The 22,417-nt window shown below is 41.7% G+C and overlaps 1 protein-coding gene across 1 annotated transcript; it reads right to left on the bottom strand.

Moving 5' to 3' along the window:
* Positions 1 to 14,167: 14,167 nt before the first annotated feature.
* On the bottom strand, positions 14,168 to 17,819 carry LOC113027664 (transcription factor Sox-9-B-like). Its single transcript, XM_026177329.2, has 3 exons — positions 16,969 to 17,819; positions 16,538 to 16,788; positions 14,168 to 16,401 (listed from the first exon to the last, which is right to left on the bottom strand). The coding sequence occupies exons 1-3, from the start codon at positions 17,403 to 17,405 to the stop codon at positions 15,587 to 15,589; spliced, it is 1,503 nt and encodes a 500-aa protein (XP_026033114.1). The 5' UTR covers positions 17,406 to 17,819; the 3' UTR covers positions 14,168 to 15,586.
* Positions 17,820 to 22,417: the final 4,598 nt, after the last annotated feature.

The following is a 22,417-nucleotide window of genomic DNA, read 5'->3' on the forward strand; positions in this document are numbered from 1 at the left end:
GCAAATGTGCAGCAAATACGGGACTGCTTCTTTTTTTGTGTGTTCAGACACAGTTGATATTTTGTCTGTTACACTGAAATTAATTTATCATTCTTACAAATAGGTCTGGTTGCCATTCGTATGTGAAAGGAGTCCTTTATGAGTCCATGAGTCAGTGGCACTCACTCCCTCAGACAGAGGGAACACTTTAGAACGTCCCCTGTCTAATGATAAAAAACAGATACGATCCTTCTTAGTCTGAAAGTGCAGACACAAATTAAAATTTGCCTCCACGGCACACGAACACAAAGTGCTCTTCTCCCTTTTGCCTTTGCCATACTACATGTGAGTCTAGCCAGACACATAAAGTGTGATTAGGTGGAGCACAGATGTCCATTTCAACCACTGTTTTCAAAAATGACAGTGTGACATGGTCCATGCTATTTAAGTTTATTAGAACACAGCAACACAACATGTAATAACACACTGATTAACGTATATTTATACGTACAACGTTCCTTTCTGGTCCTTTAAGTAATATTACCCAGTAATACAATACAATACAATACACTAACAGTCATACAATTACTCTTGTAATGAAGTATTTATGGTATTTCTGTTTCTTTTTCTATGTCATCCAAGCAGGTGGAGAGTGAAGATCTGAGTTCTTTGTTAGCAGCTGAAATACATTCTGACAACAGCAACTTATTCAGATTGCACCAAACAATTACAGTTTCCCACATGCAGTTTCTTTTTCACTTCACAGATGCCTGTATCCACGGGAGACCTGAAACTCTGTGCTCCAGCCTCCTGCTGTGTATAAGTGCAGTAAAACCTTCCAGGCTAGTTTTTCCAAATTGATGTACAGTTTCCGCTGTGATCAAAAGTGGCATTTTGGGAGGGCCAAGAGAATTTTAAAGAGAGGTCAGTCACCACAAACAAGCATGTGCACACACACACACTCACATGAACACACACACACACATACATTCACAAACATTAAAAAAAAATATATAACTATATATTATATAGGTGCATGTATTTATTTGTATCTGTGTACTCATAACTAGCACAAATAGCAGTTATGCATTGGCAAGTTTTAACTTCAGGTCAGAGTTGTGCAGTAAAAGCTGCCCTGGAGTGCAATAAAGCCAACTTTTACACTAAATATTTTTTGCCCCGTAGGCAAATTAGCAGAAAACAATGCAGCTCTCCATTGTTTTTAGTAATGAGTTGATTTTCAGTGCAGGGCTTAAGTTGTCTTTTTCATTTTCCCGTGTTGCTGGATGGCAGCAGCAGAAACGCAATTAAAGTCATTGTTTCATTAGGGCATGTTGCCTGTGCGCAGGAATGAATAGCACCACAACACAGCTATAACACCCTGTCAAGTACACACACATTTTCCTTCTCCACGTGTTTGTTTCTTCTCTTTCACACAACCACAAGCACACACGTATAATTAAAATCCTAAGAAATTAGAACCCAATCAAATTTTCCTCGGTGTTCGTCAACATCCCCCACACCCCTCACATCCATTTTTCAGTCACTTATCCGCTCGCATTCTTTGACAGCCCTCCGTTTTATAAAGTTGTTAGTCGGCATATTCTCCCTCTCTTACTTTTTGTCTTTCTCCATCTGTCTGTTTTTCTCTTTGTGTCTCTATCACAGGCTCTTGGTCTCTAACTCTCATTTAGTCTTTGTGCAGTATTTTGCATTTGAAAAGACCACCCATGGGTTCAGGAGGGGGCAGATTCTCAGAGAGGAATTGGTTTAGAATATTAATTGCTTTGTCTTCTTTTTTTCCTGGGAAAACTGCCCACATTAACACGGCCTGCCACTCTCATTCTCAGATCCCAGTTTTGCTTAGACAAACTGGTGTTTTATGCAAGCAATGCTGGAAGCAGGCCTTACATTTGCACAGACTCACCAGCACTGTGCGAGCAACACAGGGCTGGATGTTTGTTATAATCATGGAATTGATACAAGCTTTTATTTTGATATTTGAGTTTGTCTAATGCAGTTTTTAAGTGGAGGTCCAAAGTCCTGAGTATGTAAATGAAGTATTGTCTGTTACAGAATATTTTACTTTAAATTATTTGATTTATTTTTTTTTTTTTTACCAAGGTTACCAAACTATTTATTTGTTAGCATTGAAGAAACGAAAAATATCCAGTATTCTTTATGAGAAAATGTATGAAACTGATGTCACTCTGATCACATGAAACAGTTCTAGTTTTGCATGTACTTCCTAGAAATTTGTAAACTATTCTAACCAGTAAAGAACTATCTCATATGGCCTGAAGTAAAGCTGGAGAAGTGCCAAGGGCTCAGGGAATAGCTTGAGAAGATGTGGACTGTGCACCTCGGACTCCAGTGGTAATCAGAGTGCTAGGTGCAGTGACTACCAAGCTAGGTGAGTGGCTGGGCAAGGCGGTCCATACATGTGACGTCAGCAGATTGCATACCACTGACTGGTTAGTCAGTGGTATGTGAGTGACTCTGGTTAGTGAGTGACTCTTTCAAAAAAATCCAAACTGCCAACAAACCTGGCAACAAGGAAATGGCTACACAAAAACACACCGTGGTCCCTAAAGTCGACAAAAAGACGTAAAGTGAGCAGCAGGTATCCCATTGCTTCGATGTCCTCCATTGTTATGGTGTTCGTGTTGCATAGAAATGATGTATGGACTTTTGGCCATGTTGCTATAATGACCCCAACATCAGAAACTGAGTCAAGTTGCGCCGTGTAGGTAAGCCGAGTAGGTATTAGTGGAAAAGGGCTAATTGAGGTCAAGGATCGTCATTAGGGAGAGGTGAGTCTGTCTTCCTCCCCTCACGCTGAACCAGTTGCGACAGACGGCTGCCCCTCCTTGAGCCCGGTTCTGCCAGAGATTTAGTCTTTTTGTTTTACTGCGTTTCATACAAACAATGTCATGCCAACAGTCAAACACGGTGGTGGTAGTGTGATGGTGTAGGACTTCTTTGCTGCTTCAGGACCTTAAATTGATGGAACCATGGATTCTGCTTTCTACCAGAAAATCCTGGGAAATGTCCAGCCATCAGTTTGTGCCATGTTCAAACACACTGTGGTTATGCAACAGGACAATGATAAGAAACACACCATCAAGCCAGTCTGGACTGAAATCTGATTGAGATGCTTTGGCATGTCCTTGAACAGGCTGTTCATGCTCAAAAACTATCCTGTGTAGCTGAATTGAAACAATCCTAAAAGAAAGAGTGGGCCAAAATTCCTCCACAGCGACGTTAAAGACTCATTGCAAGTTATGAAAAACACTTAATTATAGTTCTTGCTGCCAAGGGTTGTGCAACCAGTTACTACATTTATGGGGCAATTACTTTTTCACACAGAGCCAGGTATTTTTGAATAACATTTTTCCTTAATTAATAAATTGAAAAACTGCATCTTGTGTTTACACTGGTTCTCTTGATCTAAAAATTTGTTTGATGACCTGAAAGATTTAAGTACAACAAATATGCAAGAAATCTGGAAGAGGGCACAGCACTGTGAACACTGTTAGTGAAATGAGCTATATATGAATTCCACCACTTAACCCTTTAAGACCTACCATAGAACCAAATCCGCCAGAGCTTCCTTTATATTTTCACATGCTGTAGTGCCATTTCTGGGAGCATTTGAAGTTGCTATACATCAATACAACTGTTATAGCCCAAATTTTAATATTATGTATGGATTAAGTCCATAGTAACTACATAAATTGCAAAAAATTGCAATAAACTACAAAAAAAATTTTTAATCATTTTTGGGGTTTTTTTATATGTATTTCTACTTAGAGAAATTTAAGAGGTTTATCCCTCAAAACTTTAAATACAAAAAAGTTGCAAAAAATAGTTTCCAACCACAGGAAATTTATTTTGAGTGTCTTCATAGTTTTATTTTTCAGATACACTAATTTTCATATACTGCAGAAAAAACGAAAAACAATCCTATAATGCAAATTTGCAAAGAAAACAGCATGTGCATCAAAATAAACTATTTAAAGCAGTGAAATCTGAGTTCTAAGCATCCTAGAAACTATTCAGAAAAGTATAAAGTCAAACATGACTTTTAAAAACTCCAGTAGGAGTGGGGCAGGTAATGGCGGACATGCGATATTTCGCGCTGATGTCTATCTCAATGTAGGAAGTGTTATGAACAGCTGATCGAATCGGCAAAGTATGTTTCTGGAATATTATGTTTTTGTTCCTGCAAGAGCTTTTTATGCAATTTTTGCAAAGCTATATGTGGAAGGAAACCGTGACCGAGGACAAGCTGATGGCATGACATGTAAGGACAACTCCTCCGGTTTCATATGCAAAAAAAATTTATTGCGCTAGCTTACGTGGTTCCGGTTTTACGGGGATTTAAAAATAGTTACGCAAAACGGAGCTCCGACCGGCTTTAAAGGGTTAAGCTCAGTGGCTTTTGCCAGCTTGTTTTGGGGAGTTTTTTGGTTGCAGAAGTTGCCATATTTGGATGAGAGGGTGGAGGGGACGTTTTCAGACAGTGACAGTAAGTTTGTTCTGCAAGATGCAACCTGAAGAGCACCGAGTAGCAGACTAAGCAAATATTAGATTTTCACATGTCACTGTAATCAAAGCCAAAGTTGTCTTTGAATAATTCTAATGAAAATTATCCAAATAGCTCCAGAGCGTGAGAGCTTAAGGAGGACCACCAGAGGGGAAGCTGCGCCACATACCTGGAAAGAGCTGAGGAAAGCCCCAGAAGGAGGTCACCCAGCAGGCACGGTGCAGAAGCTACAGGGGGCTGCGATGACGTGTCCGCAGGCTCTGCTGGCAGCCAGCTGCGCCAGAGTGGACCAAGCCCCAGGCCCAGAGGCCAGAAGGAGTCCAACCGAGCCACGGGTGCCAGGCCCTGCTAAGCAGCCACCAGGAGTGAGCCAGTACACACCTGAGCACCCAGCCCCGGACATCAAGAACCACCAATGCACCGACAGTGAAGGGTATCTGCCACCGGCAGGGAGTGTGGTGGTGGGGCAAACCTGTTCATTTCAGGGCTGAAGGTGAAGTTTTAACTTTGGGCTATATGGGTATTGACTCTATTTTGGAGCGAGCCTCTCGTGATCATTTGTGAAACTACAGTTTGTTTTTGTTTTTTTGCAGAAAAATGAGTTTTTGCTTCTGGAGCGCTACTGCATCAAAATAAGGACAATAAGGCTGGATCCCTGTCATGAATTGAAGTGCTGTAGTGTGAGGAATCCACCAAACACCTCTGTCTTTTGTGCAAAGTTTTAAAAAGTGTGCACATTGCATTGTCCAAAATTGGACATGGCTAAAATGTTTAGAATGACTTTACAGATTGTATTTGGTGTTTGTGTCCGCGTGCGCCTGTTCGTCTGTGTCTTGGGTCTTAGACTCCACCTCTCTGGGAACATCTCAGGCCCTATCTCCCCTCACCACACTCCCTGCCAGTGGCTGATGCCCTCAGACGTTAGTGTGTTGGTGGTTCTTGGTGTCTGGGGCTGGGCACTCATGTATGTACCAACTCACTCCTGGTGGCCGATTGGGAAGGCCTGGCGCCTATGGGCTGGCTGGGCCCCTTCCGGGGAGTGGGGTGACCACAGGCCTCTGGCCTCTGGGCCTGAGGGCCTCTGGGCCTGAGGCCGGTCCTCTCTGGGACAGCTGGCTGCCGGCAGAGCCCGCAGGCACGTCACTGCAACCCCCTCTGGCCTCTGCTCCATGGCTGCTGGGTGACCTCTCGTTTGGGGCTCTCCTCAGCTCTTCCCAGGAGGGTGGCACGGTTGCCCCTGTGGTGGTCCACCTTGGGTCCTCGTGCTCGGGGGCCTTTGAATGTCTGGGGCCTGGATCTCCTCCATACCTGCTTCATGCCCTGGGGGACGGGGCTATGGCTCACTACAATCCCTAGCAGATCGTTGCATGGAGAAACCTTTTGAATACAAGCATGCTGATCCACACCCGTGTGCACACAAGTGTACACACGGGTGTTCACAGACACAAACTGCACCTTTCTTGGCTGCTACCTCAAAGCACATTTTGCGCTGTCTATCTTGCGTACTGCACAATAACATGTAATATTTAGTATCTACTGTTACCTACTGTTAGCTAGTTTATTGTGATGGTGCTGTATTTATTATGTTGCTCTTTTCTTTTCTTTTTCTTATCTCCATACAGGTGATCCAGGTGTTTTTTTTGTCTTTCTTTTTCTTTCTTCCCCCCTTTCTCACCGTCTCTTCTCCCCTCTATTTTTCTTTCTCTCCCTCTCTTTCTTTCATTCTTTCTCCCTGTCCTATCCCCCAGTCATGTCTGTCCCATCTGTAACAACCAAAAATCAAATAAAATAAATACAGAATTATAATAAAGGTCAATCAAATGGACCAATATGGCAAGGCCATGATGATGCACTTGGTAAAGTAAATCCGCTTGGCCTTCAGACAACAATTCTGATGGCTAAAGATCCTTTTTGATCCTTTTACTCTTTTTGAAGCAGTAAAATCAGAGAGTAGTTTCAGTGGGACTTACCTGTTGAAGAAAGATGTATTTTTGTGTTTTTTCCTGGTACATTTCAAAGAAAAAGATGAGAACATGAAGGTATCTTTCAAAAATGAAATACACACTCTGCCTGTCACTCCACCCTTCACCACACCATGTTTTTGCATCTGTAGTGACCTCAGACACTGATGAGATAAACATTTCTTGCCTGTCCCTCCCCGCCCCGCTCAAACCAAACCCAGGGCCTGTCATGCTCCGTCTTTCAAACCTCAAACTACTCCAACAATGGTGTGGTCCTTAATTGTCAACCGTATCAAGCCTATAACCGGACAACCCATCTAGGGTATCGGATGATAATCAGCACGGCAGTCTGCACTTAGCGCTGTCACTCACAACCTATGACGTCACAGCGACATGCCTCTGTGATTAGTTCTGGTTCAATTCTGGCTGACCTGCATTGTCACCCGTGATCAGTGTCCTACAGATGCCTGTAATGGGACAAACATTGTTCATTACGAGTTTGCAATGTTCTGGTGCAGCGAGAAGCAGTGGAAGCTGGAGCTGCCATCATGTCTGGAGACTGAAATTCAGCCTTTTTTTAAGTATGATTATGAAACCGCTTCGATTATAGATAGCAAAAAATAAAAAAGGAGAGACAGAAAACAGTGCTTTTCCTTTCAGATGATTAAAAGTTATATACTGCTCCAGTTCACTGATCATTAATTTAATTCAGTCAAGTGTTGAAAGTTTGATTTGCTAGAGCCTCCAGATATAAAACCGATTTTCTCACTTTAGTCTAGACATGACAACTGAAACCGCAATTTGGACACTGTAGTGAAAAGCTTATTAAAAGGTCTGCAAATAGTTGTAACTTTCACTTATCTTGGCTCATTGGTCTAACGGCATAAAGATCCTGATATTTGTGTCAAAACCAAGCAGCAACCTTCAGGGCTGAGCAATGAAGCCAATGCTGACCTGCCATAATCTGCAGTTCCATGAATGGCCACTTGAGGTTTTCACCAAAAAGTGAGTCAGCGCCCAACATTTCCAATTTTTAAAAATTTACAGAAGTTTTTATTTTTTTTATTAACCACCAATTTAAGTTTTATGAAGGTTTAAAACTAAACAAAAACATTTTTCTAGAGGTTTGACACCATTTTCTAATACACAATATGCAACACAGCACACAACAAAATGTTCTCTTCTTTTTCCAAACTTTACTTTAACATGCAAAAAACCTATTACATTTTACATGTTTAATTTCGTAATTTTTAATGAGAAAATGTGAAATTGTGTCTGTTTTTTACAGATAAAAAATCTATAACAATTAGTAAAAAAGGATGCAAAAAGTCGATCTACAGTTATTATTAGCACAGGTTAAAGACAGAAATGTTGCTAGCATCACCAGCATCATTTGGTCTTTGCTGGTTTTCTCTAGCTTGCTCACCGGTGTCCTTTTAACACAATCATGTTTTGTTGCTGTAATGCAAACTGAGTTGTTTGCAGAAAAAAGCTGAAAACTGTCCTTTTGGCAAATAAAGCAGATGCAATCTGAAGTATGATTAAATGAATCTTCCACTGAGAAAAAATCCCCAGAAGCAGCCATTGATCAGACACCCATAGCCACTTAAAAGTTGATACAGAAATGCCTGTGCTTCCATAAAGGTGAGTGTAAGATGCAACATCTTACACTCATATACAAAACATATATATCAATTTACTGACATCTGTCTAACCCATTAACCCATTTTAATTGTGGTAACTGCCACAAAATTACACCTTTGTCATTCTCATTGGTTTATGGAGTGTTATGACCTTCCACCCACCTAATGTTGCCTTCAGCACAAGTCTATTTAGCGAGAATGAGTGAAAACCTCTTACATATGAGGTCTTTTATTCAAGGCTCATTCATCCTCCGAGCAAAACTGGATTCAATTAAGTGAGGCTTTTTGTGAAAGGTTTGCTTGTTACTCTTTCGGTTTTGCCGGGTTTTCCCAGCAAGTGAGGACATTGTTATCAATCATTAAGAAGATGATGCCACATATTGGAGCTCCTTTACAGCGGTGGCTCTATTGATCATGTCAGTTTTGCGGAGACGGCGCTCATGCCTCTCCTGTGATGTGACTTGTCTGCTTGGCTGTCTGCTGTGGAAAACATTCATGTGAAACATGTCATCTGTCCTGTGCTTGTTACTACCATTTCCCCTGACATGTGAGCGCTTCAGAGACTGATGGCTTTTTCAGATGAGACGATGGGCTACTTGCTCTTGACCGCAGTCAGCCTACTCTTTATTTTTTGATATGGTGCCATCAGTCTGTCCCTGGCTTGTTTACTCTGTTATCTCACCTCCCTTTTTTCTTATGCCATCTTTCATTTCCTCCATATTTGAGAGAGAGAACACACTGTATTTACCATTTATCACTATGTCAGATTTTCATTTAGAGGTGCAGGCTTAGAACCATCTCATTACCCATAATAGAGGCAGATAAATTCACCTCATTTCCTTCATTAGTGTGTCTTCAGTAATCAAAGTGAAAAATATAGGAAACTACATCTGTCCATGCTGATTACCTGAAGCATCTGCATCTGGGGAAGTGTACAAATCCCGATTTAGTGTCACATTTCTATATGAGATATATGACCTTTGACCTCTTCCAATCACGTTTGCTGAGCTAGTTGGACAAATAAATTTACAATATTTGTATATTTGACTTTGGGAATTTTCATTAATAGATTTCCAAACATAAACTCAAAGTTTGTGTTTGTGTGAGAGGTATAAAATGGTGTTTTTGCACAAACAAGATGATTCCCAAAGAGCTTGGCCAACGATTTAGTATCTGTGGGCACGATGTACAGTGTGTCCTTAAAAACATTTGAATCGACTGCACAAGTGGAGAACAAAAGAAGAAGTGACATGCCTAAAACAATATCTGTAGCAGATGGACAGTATGTGAAAGACATGCATCCAACAAATTGAAATTTTTACAAGAAGTTGACCAATCAAACTCCTACTCTTGCCAGCTCACATCCTATGAAAGAGCTGCATATGTGGTGGGCTTCCTCTTTACCTGCAAGACAAGATAAATGCCACAGAGGTTTGACCTGAGTGGCCTAAACCTAACATTTTGCTTTTATATTGGTATATCTGGTTTTTAAAACCCACCAAACTGCACAAAAACTGGACTCAAAATCAGGTCTTATGGAGTGATGACTTCAGATATAAAATTTCTGGTTCAAATTGTCATAATTATGTACAGCTAAGTTAAGGAGAGAGTTACAACAGTGAATGTCTACAGCCATCTGTAAAACACGGTGAAGACTGTCACAGCTCGGGGTGAAGTTCAGTCAGTGGTGTTGGGGATCTAGTCAAAGTTGATGAGCTTCTGAATGCAGAAAACTACTGATTTTTGTCCTGAATGCATTTTCCAGATGCAATACATCTGGAAAGTGTCTGATTAGCAACAGCTTTATTTTGCAGCATGACAATGTTCCCAAACACACTGCCAATGCAGTAACAGCATAGCTGAATAGAAACACAAACCATGGTACACCGTCAATCATGGATTGACCTCCCCAGAACCCGGACTTCAACATTACTGACACAGTGTGAGATCATCTCAACAGAGAAGGGAAGACAACATCCAAAGAAGAGCTTTGAAATGAAGCCTCCACAGCTACACCTGTAGATTACTCATAGAAATTACAAGAAAACTTGCCTAAGAGAGTTCAGAGTGCATTGAATAATAAAAGTGATCATATTGTTTTTGCCTTGCAGATTTATAAAGAAAGGAAAATCTCCACTTTGTCAAAGCATCTGATGCGTTCCAGTGCTATCTGCAGCAGTCTCCCGTTTCCCATGATTTCTTTGCTTTTTTGCATTGTTTTCTTCCTCTGGTTGAACTATTGCTTAATCAGCCATTGAAGCTCACCTTCTGTTGGAATAGTTTGTGAATTTAGCCCCAAAGCTACAGTCCAGCTACAATCCACAACAACTAGTCTAGCTGTTTCTATATTTGTTCACCTCAACCAGTTCAAGTTCATCTGTTCAGTGATGAGTGTCTGGTGTCTAAATGCACTTTAAATCATTGCTATGGTATACTGTAGCGTAAATGTGATTTAGCAGCATCTTACACTTATTACATGCTGCATATAAGTGCATAAGAGTTTGTAAAATACTTAAAAGATTAAATATATCCGATGGCTTTGCTCACTGTGACATGAATAAATGCCTCATCACTGTCAATGAAACTATTCCAAGTATGTCGCACAAATAGGGAGACACAGTGTGCCCATGATTATGACATTCAAACTTTGTTGCTTGTCTTGCTGGCACATGTTGTTGTTCTCAGTGACAGTTTGATACTTTTCCTATGTTCTTTCCGTGAGTGTACTATATCACAGTTTTCATTACGGCAGAGACATTTTCTTCCTCTTTTTTTCCTCTTCTTTGTTTGTGCATATCAATAGGTCATCGTCCATTTCTACGGATCTGCCCAAACTGGCTAAAGCTAACCAGTCCGTAGATATTATCAAGTCATTTTTTTAAAAAGTGATGTGTCATGATGACGGCACTACAGAGTTATGGTCCATCAGCAGTCATGGGGTACAGAGTGATTCTTGGCTCAGCCACTGGGCTCTTCAACCCTCCAGAAATGGAGTGTTCATGAGCGCTGTGTCGCCTAACACGTAATCCACATCACAGGAACACGGTGCTTAGTCCCCCGACAGTGTGACATCATTCAGTGTTTCCCTTTCTTGACCTTTGTTTGATGCCAGCTGAGTACCCATGGGGAAACGTCTGCTCTTACAACAGCTTGTGCTCACTTACTTAATATTTAACATTTCAGGAAACTAATAGCAAACAACTGAGAGAGGTACGTGGAGTTTCACAGGTGTTGTTCTTGATTTTATCTGTAGTGACTTTAGTTACAGACGCTTTTGTCTGAAGGAACGCAAGAATAAATCCAAAGTTCTGCAACACAGTGGAAGTGCCTCAGTTTCAGTGTCACAACTCTGTGATACATCACACAAGTCCCCGAATGAAGGCTTAAACAAGTATTTGACATTGACTGGCTTTAACCCAATAATATTATGTCCTTTCCAGTAAATTAAATTATAATCATATTGCTCAATATACAAACGTGTCCCAGACTGCATGGGAATGTGTGTTACACTTGTGTATCTAAGAAAAAAACTATCATAGCATTTAAATGAATTGTTAGGCATTTTGGGAAAGGTACCAATTTGCTCTCTTACCGAGAAAGATCAATATCACTGTCAGGGTCGTACATCCAATAGGCAGCTGTAGCCTCAAGTCAGTCGTGTTGTTGTTCTGGAAAAGGAGAACTAGTTGGCTTGGTCCTATCCTAAAGCAGAGGTATGATGAGAGCTGATACTTTGGTAAGCTAGTGCTAAAATTATGAAAATCCTTCAGTAACCGTTGTTGTGGTACTTTAGATACTTTCCATTTACAATGGAAATAAAAATAGCTATAGACAGGTTAAACACTACTGAGAACCAGTATTAAAGAGTATTTAAATAAGCCATAACCTCCATCACTAAATCAGGCAAAAACTGCAGTTCCTGAAATTACCACTTGAGGCTGGTTTCTGAAGGTGAGTCAGGTGTTGAAATGACCTAACAACAACTAGCAGCACTAAAAAGCATATTCACAACCTCGTACAAAGAAACAGCCTTTATGGATCTTTTTGTGTTTTCATAAGAAGTATGTTGTGGATTTTTACAACATAAAAAGCTTAGATGTAGCTTTTGGTTCTACAAAATTAAACCAATTGGGAAATGCATAAATGGCACCAACTGTGGTCGCAAAAAGACTTTGGGTCCCATAGAAGTATTTTTTTAAAGTCTTTTTTTGCAAGACTTGGTCTTACTGTGCAGACTCACTGGGTAACATCTTCTCAGGCACAAGTCATTAACAAACGATGTGCGGTATCAAAGTCAGACGCACATTCGTTTTTTGTTTTTACTTACAAAGACGGCATGCACAGAAAGGATGAGCTTTGAGCTTCAAAACTGGCTTAAGAAAACCATGTCACGCATGCTGTGTCCATCTTTTATACATCTCATTCATTTGGACACTTGTATGGCTCAAAGTTAGGGATGTGGCCACTTTAGTTGTGCCAGCACAAGGACCTGTAGCCCATAGCTGTCTCCTTGGTATTAAATCTGCTAATTCAAGTAACTAACCTGGCTATATCCAGTGTGTTTTTGTACTTTCTCTTTTAAAACATTTTTAAAGCTGTCCTCTGGTGTGACTATGATAGAGCTCATACAGGAAGTTTCTGCTTCAGTTTAGTGATTGAATTTCTAGTATTTTTATTAGACTGCTAATTAGCACCTTTACAGTTTAGCAAAAACAGCTTGGAAACCTAGCTTTTAGCATTAGCTGATAATTTAGCAATAACTTAAAGGATATAATTGTAAATAAAATTCACACTATGAACAATTCACAAAAGGGGAAACACTAGAGATTTTACTCCTGAATCATAATAAGCATGAAGATTTATGGAATGTCAGTGGTATTGGTGAATCAGCACTCTAAAACCTCATAAATAACACACTGAATGTCTGTTTAATTCATACAAAAACACAAATGCTGCTCATGTAACAGTTTGTTATGTAACTGTAAGTGAAGACAAATGTGATATAATGTGTTCTGTTCAGCTTTAACCGTGCTGCTAGGTGTGTTTTTCAAATAAAAGAAACTAAAAAGCGCACTTCATCAAATAGCTAACTATTCTTTTAAAAATTACCAAACAGCAGAGCAGAGTCAATGATACTTGCACAGGTCGCACAGTTCTAGAAAGGCCTCTGTGCAAACATACAAATATTGATGAACAAGCAGACCCATACTGACTGAAATAAAACAAAACATATACAGTATAATGTTAAGAAACAAAACAACTTCCAAACTTGATATAAAGGTCCCAGTTCTCAGACAAATGGCTCAAAGTTCAATTGAAATGCTGGCCATTCTGGGTCAGAGAGACCATTTAACAATTCCAGATTTCTTCAGTTATAAGCTTCACTTAATTACATCAGTTATTAAAACTATTGCTGTTTACTGGTCTCTTATGTTGTAGTTGCAATGGTTTCAAAATACTCTGTTTTTAACTTTTCTAAGTGTCTTCTTAGTTTTCAGGTTGCTCTCAGCTTACATTGCTGACTTTTAACAGGATGGCTGATGCACAATAACTTGTCCTGTAGTTGCAAGCGTTTCGTTTTTGTCCTGTAAAAATAAAAACCATATGCTTTGAATGCAATGCTTGAAATAAGTCAGTGTTATCCTGTTTTGCAGTGTGGACTTGTTTGTGTGGATCAGCCCTCCCTGCTGTCTTATCTAAGCGGGACCTGATCAGCCCAGTTTTCCTTTGGAATCAATTTGATAAACCTTTATTAGTTTTACCACACTACATGTTACCACATCGAACGCCCACCTCCAGACCCCTTCCCTTCTAGAAGGTTCACAACCCCCTGCTGTCACCAGCTGACAGGAGGAGAAGGAGGAAGAGGGTAGGAAAAAAAACGCAGGGCTTCTGGGAAAACAAACACTAACGCTGCTTCTTGGCACTCTTTGTTTAACCCTTTCACTGCACCAGTATCATCAACAACATTGGTGTCATATGTTAGTCAGCACTGTGGTATTGCAGTTGTATGCTGAGTCATAAATGACAAACTCTTTTTTTTAATAGCATTTTCTTTTTTATTGCAAATACATATACAAAAGTGTCTTTAAAGACAGTACAAATACATGGTAAGATTGCAGGAAGGGGGGTAAACGATTACTGGAATCATCAGTTCTTTGATACTCAGAGAAAAGGAAATGGAGCTTGCAGAGCAGAAAGGATGTATGTTCCCCTCTGGTGAATGCATGAACAAAAAGAGAACTGTGAGAGATGCTATTTTCCAGTTCTTCCAGCCATATCTTGAAGTCTGACGCAAAGAAAAATTCACAAATAACATAAGAATCATTTTGTTAGATAGTCCCCCCTCCAAACCCACGAAACAAAGGCAAACACATACTTAAAACATTTAGATAAGATAAATAAACCAGAAAAAGAGGACTACAGCATGTACCATTTTGTCTACGTACCTCCTGGGTTGGGAAAACAAAAAGAAAAAAGAAAAAGAGGGGGGGTTATATGTTGTCTACATTGCAAAGAGGGCAATTCATTAGTAATAAGAATAGCATGTAAAATAATTACTTTGAAATAAAGTTAATAAATAAATAAAACTGGATTTGACCTGGAGGGTAAGGTTTGGGGGGTGCATACTGGACACCAGCCTGTGGGAGTGGGGAGACCGCAGGGGGGAGGGGTCAAAGGTGACTTCCTGTGACTGTCAAGCACACACTGTTGGACAGTTAAGCGTAATCTCAGCTGCAGCCATTGAGCGCAGACACACAAAAAGTACAAAACACCGGGGAGAAAATGTTAAATCCAAGGCACGGGTGGTGGAAGGGGCCGCGGTCTCCCTCCCTGCCATCGAGACAGCGCGGCACTGAGAGGCAAAGTCTCTCTCTTTGTTCTTGTATTGCCTAACAGACAACAACAGGACTCCAACAGCATAAAATACAAACCGTACTCGCTGAATGGCACGCAAAAAGAGTAAGCGGCGACGACGACAACAACAAAAAGTAACAGAAACCTGACAGAGAACCAGAATCTGCACTACTGCCAGTGGTTAGTTGCCGAACTGGTTAAAAAAAAAATAAAGCTGTTTTTTTATTTTATTTTATATCTACAGGTACAAATAATTATCCTAACCCTCTGCCCACCCCACCCCCATGTCCCCATGGGTTACAAACTGCCAGAATATTTAAAAAAAAAGAAAAGAAAGAAAAATTATGGAAACATAAACAGTACCTACAGAAATATTGACAATCAGTAAGTCCTCACAGAGGATTTTCTTAAAGTCTTCCATCTCTCTAAAAATATAATATATAGCTTCTATAATAGCAAGGCACTACGTGAGCCAATCACAAGTCCAGCTCTCCTTTCTCTCTTTTTTTTCTTTTTTTTTTCTGAGTTCAAGTGTCTGATTGACGGGGGAACCACCCTCCCTCCCCCCCAGGGTAAAGTGTTGCATTGTAAGTGTCTCAGGGTCTGGTGAGCTGGGTGTAAACCGGCGCTGGATCCCAGTGCTGCGGGCTGTTCTGCGGGATGGAGGGCACCCCTGTGTTGTCGGCTATGGGCGTGTACATGGGCCTCTGGTTTGGGCTGCTCATGTAGCTGAAAGTTGAGTACAGCCCCGAGCTCTGCCCCGCCCCCGCGTGGCTGTAGTAGGAGGAGGCAGTTGTAGTGCCTCCCCCCTGGTGGTCAGGGTAGTCGTACTGCTGCTGCTGTGCCCTGGAGATGGCCGGGTAGGAAGAGGAGGGGCTGTAGTGCTGCAGGTTGAAGGGGCTGTAGGGGCTGACGTGCTGTGGGGAGCCCTGCTGCTCGCTGTAGTGGCTCGGGCTCAGCTGCTCTGTCTTGATCTGGGTCCTGTGCTGGGTCTGAGCGCCATCTGAAGCCCCACTGCTCCCCAGGGTGGTCAGGGTGTGCTGCTGCTGCTGTTGTCCCTGCTGGTTCGGGCTTTTAGCCATCCAGGTGCCTCCTGACTGGGGGCTGACTGGAGCGCCGCCGCTGCTGATGCTGTAGCTGCCAGTGTAACTTACTGGCGCTGCGTTGGTGGACCCCGGGTGGCCATTGGGAGGGAGGTACTGGTCAAACTCGTTGACATCGAAGGTCTCAATATGGGAGATGACATCGCTGCTCAGCTCGCCGATGTCCACGTCACGGAAGTCAATGTTGAGCTGTCGCCCACCGGGACCATCAGGCAGGGAGCGGAGGCCTACTTCGCGTTTTAGATCGACCTTGCCTGAGCTGACATCAGTCTTTGGGGTAGTGGGAGGGGTAGGGGGACCCTGGGAGCCTGGAGGGCACAAAATGACACAGGTTAGATTTTGCTTTAAAGTTAAGAACAGGTTTTGGACTGTTTAAGCATTCCAGTTGGACTGAAAGTCAATATTTATCTTATACAATCTGAAATGATGGCAGGAGGTCCTCACCTGAGTGCTCTCCAGGAGAATGCACCTCTCCCATGCTGGATGCAGGGGAGTCTGCCTGCTGGAGAGCTTTGAAGATGGCGTTTGGGGAAATGTGCGTCTGCTCGCTGCCGTCCTCGCCCTCGCTCTGCCCGTTCTTTACAGACTTCCTCCTTCGGGGCTGGTATTTGTAGTCCGGGTGATCCTTCTTGTGCTGCACCCGGAGACGCTCAGCTTCCTCCACGAACGGCCGCTTCTCTCCTTCATTGAGAAGTCTGTGCGTACAAATGACCAATTATTAAACCAGTCAGTTTCTGCTGTAATTCATAAACAAAAAGGAGCTAACTGTGGGGGAAAAATGAAATTCTACATTTATATATTAACAAAAAATCAGACAGTGCATGCTAATCGTTACGTAAAAAGTGCCGAACTATTTACAGCGCATCCACACTTACCTCCAGAGTTTTCCGAGTGTCTTGCTGAGCTCCGCGTTGTGAAGGTGCGGGTACTGATCCGCCAGCTTCCTCCGAGCAGCCTGAGCCCACACCATGAACGCGTTCATTGGTCTCTTAACGTGGGGCTTATTCTTGGTAGATCCGTTAACGCGCACCGGCATGGGCACGAGGGTCCAGTCGTAACCCTTGAGCACCTGGGACACGGCTTCGCGGATGCAAGCGGGAAACTTGTCTTCCTCGTCCTTCTTGAAGTCGCCCAGAGATCCGTCCGCTCTGAGCAGCCCGTTCTCCGACGGCCGGGTGTTCTCGGTGTCGGAGCCCGAGCCAGACGGGCACGGGGAGCCCGCAGAGTCCTCGGACATGCTCGGGCTCGGGGCGTCAGAGAGACACTTGTCTTGTTCCTCCGTCATCTTCAGGTAGGGGTCGAGGAGATTCATACGAAAAACTGTTTGGTGCCAATTTACGCGTGAAATCGTGGAGTTAATTCTGCTTTTTTGAAAGAGAGGAGGGGAAAAGCCTCTGACTTCACTTCACCTTGCCAGGATGCCCTTGAGCAAAACCTTTCAGCAAAAAAACAGGTAAAAAAACGGGGAAGATTCTCAAATTCTCTCCCGTGTACCGTGCGTAAAAGCCGATCTGGAGATGAGGCGCTTTTACGCACGAGTTCTCCAGGATAAGTCTGGTTTCTGCTAACGGATCCGCACTTGCAAGGACGAAAAAAACACGAAACAACCCAAAACACGCCAGCAGGTACGACTCTGTGTTCAGCTGTGCAGAATGAAACGGTAAAGAGCTCCCTTCTCGTTCCCGAGTACAATCCCCAAGAAGCTTGAGTGCTTTGAACTGAAAACGTTTTGCATGCGGGCTTTATAGCGCTTTAAGGTTCTGAGGAAAGCCCTAATCCGATTGGCTGGCAACATGTGACGCCAGAGTGAAGGAATTTGATCCCATTTTTTCCTTCTCCTAACCAGCGCGGGCAGCACACACATTTCCTTGACACACACACACACACACACACACACACACACACACACACACACACACACACACACACACACACACACACACACGCACGCACTGCTCACCAGTGTCTGCATGCTGTGTTTAATTTTTCAAATTTTCTTTTAAGTTTTTAATTTTCTACTTCATTTTAAGGCTTCATGGGGACATTTATTATGACGTACTGAATATTTATCCATATATTATGAATTACTCAAAGTGGCATTTTATAATGACGGAAAACAAATTAATTTTGCAAACAGACGCGAGAGGCAAAAGATCTGCAGATAGATTATCAACAAATCCGTGTTACTCTCAGCAGTCCGGCGTCCCAAACAGCTGCAATTACTTTCTACTCCTACTTTAACATTTTCTCTGCTCGTCTTCCATCAAACCGAGAAGCTTACCTACAGTTACAGCATCTGAACAATAGGGGGGGACAGCAGTCTAGAAAATCAGTAAACTTGCCACCCTGCGCTTGCCAGGAGGAGGAGGAGGAGGAGAGTGAAGCCTGCTGCAGAGCAACAGTTGCTGTCAAACATCAGCTTTTGATTTGTGTCGCTCTTCTCATTTCCAACAACAGAGCAATAATCCAGTGAATTGCGGATTTTGTTCAATTTGCTGACTGTTCAACTTCAGCCTCTACCTGCTTTCCCCTCCAAATGTGCTTCATAAAACAGAGTTCTGTTACACAGTATTATAAACTCTGTATTCTCTTTGGAATCGTGCACTTATTTGAAACACTGCTTTTACAATATGACTTCCAATAAGAAGCGCTGTTTTATAGGGTTTATTAATTTATGTACATCTCATTTTAAATAGGAACTGTAAAAATCTTTTTTTTCTGTTTTTCAGCAGTAGTGAAGTACTGATAAATGCATGCATGCATATAGTCTGCCTATGTAACTGTAGCAAGGCAGCAATGTGACAATAGCTCTTTACAAGTAAGAGAAGCAGGTCAGGGTGTCAAACATAAGGGTCCGGGGCCAGAATCCGCCCAGGAAATACTGGAAGTCACGCCCGCGGGATGGCACTGGAAAAATGTGAAGGACGACAGAGACTTTTGCTGTATTTTGATAACTTTCAACTTTTCCTGCTAACTGGTAAATAAACACAATAAAAACAATTAATAAACAATTAAATCATAAAGTTACTGTTTTCACAATCTACTACAGAAACTGTCCACAGTTTAGTCCAAATAGTTATCCTGACTGATTTCTTTCATTTGCTGCAGCAGCATTTTTTTTTATCAATACACATGTTGATATCTCAGGGATTAACAGTTGCACAGTTAAACTTATTTAGGCTTGAAGAAAGGGGAGCATTTTTTGTTCGGCCCACTTAAGATCATGGTGGTGGGTCCACAATGTAAAATGAGTTAGACATCATTGATTTAGATTATGATTACACAACAGATATACATGTGTAAACAGCTTTTAAAAGCTGTAGTAAGTGAAGGTAGAGCTTAATCTATCTGCCAACGGTGGTATTGGTACTTGACTTATTTTAGCACGATAGGATCAATACTTTGTTTCTGTGTATGTAGCACACTGAATTGTGTTTTAAATCACAGTGATTTAGTGACGATTAAAACGTGTTCAAAATTTGCAAATTAATGATGATTCATCTCAGAAATCATGGCACACTGTTCTCCGACGACTCTGTGGCGTGCTCTCGAAGCGGTCACTGATGATGGTAACCTGCCTGCACATGCCCCCCTTTTGATTGTTTATTATGCTTTGTGGAGATGTGGAAATGTAAATCTCGGTTCAGGTTAATGTGGACAACATGTGCTACCTGAAGTTGCTTTTAATAGCTCACAGATGTCAGGTAAGAGCTAATTTAACTCTGCTGCCTGCTCTTGTTGCTCAATGAGCTGCACACATACAGACACCCACAGCTTTTCTTTTTTTTTTTGGTTTTGTTTTAAACAGAGACAAATCTCACCGCTTTTCCTTTCTCCCCTTGCTCCCGAGTGCTTTAAAAAGGGAGAATATTCTGGATGCTGTAACGTCGCCTGTTTGCTTTTAGTTCGGCTGCTCAAACTCTGAATCGCTCAGTAATTCTCTCTCTGCCTCACCAATTAGGCCTGTGGTTCCAAAACACTAAAGCCTAACATCGCCGACTCCTCCGTTCCACTGTGAGTTTATTTACACGAGCGGTGCTTATTTAAGATACTCAGTTTGAACACAAATAGAAGGGAGCAGTTTGGATTGGCGTTAAATGGCTCGTGGGACGCCAGCGAGGTCGCGTGCACGCTGCGTGCCGCTGCGTGCCGCAGCACAAGGCCACCAAATGCAACCGTGTTTGCTTGTAAGAGCAACGGAGGCATGAACGCATTGAGTCACAGAGCAGAGTGGGGGAAAACGTGGTGATGCTGTTGACCAAGTAAACATGCCAAGAGGGGCTAAAAAAAGAAGGGGGGTGTTGGAAAGTGTACAGGGAAGAAAAGAAAAGGAAGACACAACCTGGAGCTGAGCGGTTTCTAAGACACAATTAATGTGTCATGAGTCCACAAAGTGAATAGAGGTATTCGAAAAGTCGACTTTAAAGATTTGCTTTAATGCCACTTTGAGAAATCAAAGATCACAATGGAAACGTGAGGCAACAGTGAAGATACCATCTTATCCTTATTTGGTTAAGTCAAAGAACAAAAATATATTCATCTTCCACAACTGGATCCCATTACCCTGATTTAGAAACATGTTTGACTTCCTCTGCCATTTGATTCGTTAGCTTTAACAGCCAACTTACATCTTCCAATCTCCGTAAGAGCAGCCTGGCTGTTTACTTCGTCTGAATATTGTTTTTCTGCTTTCTGAAGTGGAGTACGGTTCAGAGTGTGGCATCATTTATAGAAAACAGCACAGCCGTAATTTCGCAGTATGTAAAGCAGGTTAAAAAAGGGTCTTTGCGTCCTAGAAATTCTACACAAGACCCATTTAAATGACCCTGTGTTCAACTTTACACCTAGTTATCTCTGAATAGCTGATAGATGCCTGAAAAAAAATTCAACATGGATGAAAAAAAAGCAAAGGGCCTTCTCACTTGTAAAGGTGGCCTATTATGATTGTCTTATTGATGAAAAATCTTGAAAGTTCAAGGCCTAAGACTGTTGTTTCTACTCAGGGCTCTGCTTGATGTCAGTGAGACCAGGTGTCTCTGATACTATCGTGTCTCTGATACTATCGTGTCAGACACACGGCTATGGCAATGAGGACAGGAGACCTGGTTTTTAAACCCCAGTAAAGCTCTTCACTCTCAGCCTCCTGGCACACTTTTGGTTCCTCAGGTATTTAAATGTAGAATGGGAGGCAGAGCCTTCAGTTTTCAGGCCCCTCTTCTGTGGAACCAGCTCCCAGTTTGGATTCTGGAGACAGATGCCCTCTCTACTGTTAAAATTAGGGTTAAGATGTTTTTTTTTTTTTTTTTTTTAATAAAGCATATAGTTACTTCACTCCATAAACAGAGATGCAAAAACTTTTTACTGTTGTACAGATACAGGGATGTTTTAACTTTAATTCTCCCCTCAAATTGTTTCCCCGTTCCCTTTTAGAAAACAATTTAAGAATATTGTCAGGAAGTAGGTTGTTTATTGCTTTATATATAATTTGCACAGTGAGAAAATGAACCAGAGTTGTGAATTTTAGTATTTTTGATTTTAAGAATAGTGGATTTGTATGATCTCTGTAACCAGTTTTATGGTTTATCCTTATGGCCCTGTTTTGCAGTATGAAGACTGATGATAGCAAACATTTCTAAGTATTGCCCCAAACCTCTGCATAGTAATGCAAATACAGTGAAATCAGTGAACATTAGAGAATGTGGAGTGAATTGTGGTCCAGAATGTGTTTTACTTTACTCAAAATTGAAATACTTCTTGAAATTTTGTTTACATGAGACGTCCAGCTTATTTTATCATCTATTGTCATCTGCACTTATGAGTTTCTTTGGGAGTTCCCAACTAAAACTAAACGATTTTAGTTTTACTTAGATTTAGCGATAGTTAAAAACCATTTTTTAATTTTGCACATTTCTGAAGTGAACGTATCCAGCATCTCCTTTAGAAACCCCCCAGTATTTGTGTCACCTGCAAATAATACTAATTGTAATATATCAGATACCTTCCAAATATCTTTTATATAAATAATAATTTTGGACCTAGTACAGAGCCTTGTGGAACATCACATACAATGTCCAAGCATGATGAGGATCATTAGGTTTTATAAACCTCGGCTGTCTTCCACAGTGTGTCTTTTGTCCTGTCTTCCTCCCCTGACCTGTATCTGGTCATGGCAGATAGATGGCCTCCGTGAACCTGGTTCTTCTGGAGGTTTCTTCCTGTCAAAAGGGAGTTTTTCCTTCCCACTGTAGCCAAATCCTTGCTTATGGGGGGGTTCGTCTGATTTTTGGGGTTTTTCTCTGTATTTCTCTCTGTTGGGTCTTTACC

This window comes from Astatotilapia calliptera, chromosome 8 (genome assembly GCF_964374335.1).
Source record: "Astatotilapia calliptera chromosome 8, fAstCal68.1, whole genome shotgun sequence".
NCBI lineage: Eukaryota > Metazoa > Chordata > Actinopteri > Cichliformes > Cichlidae > Astatotilapia > Astatotilapia calliptera.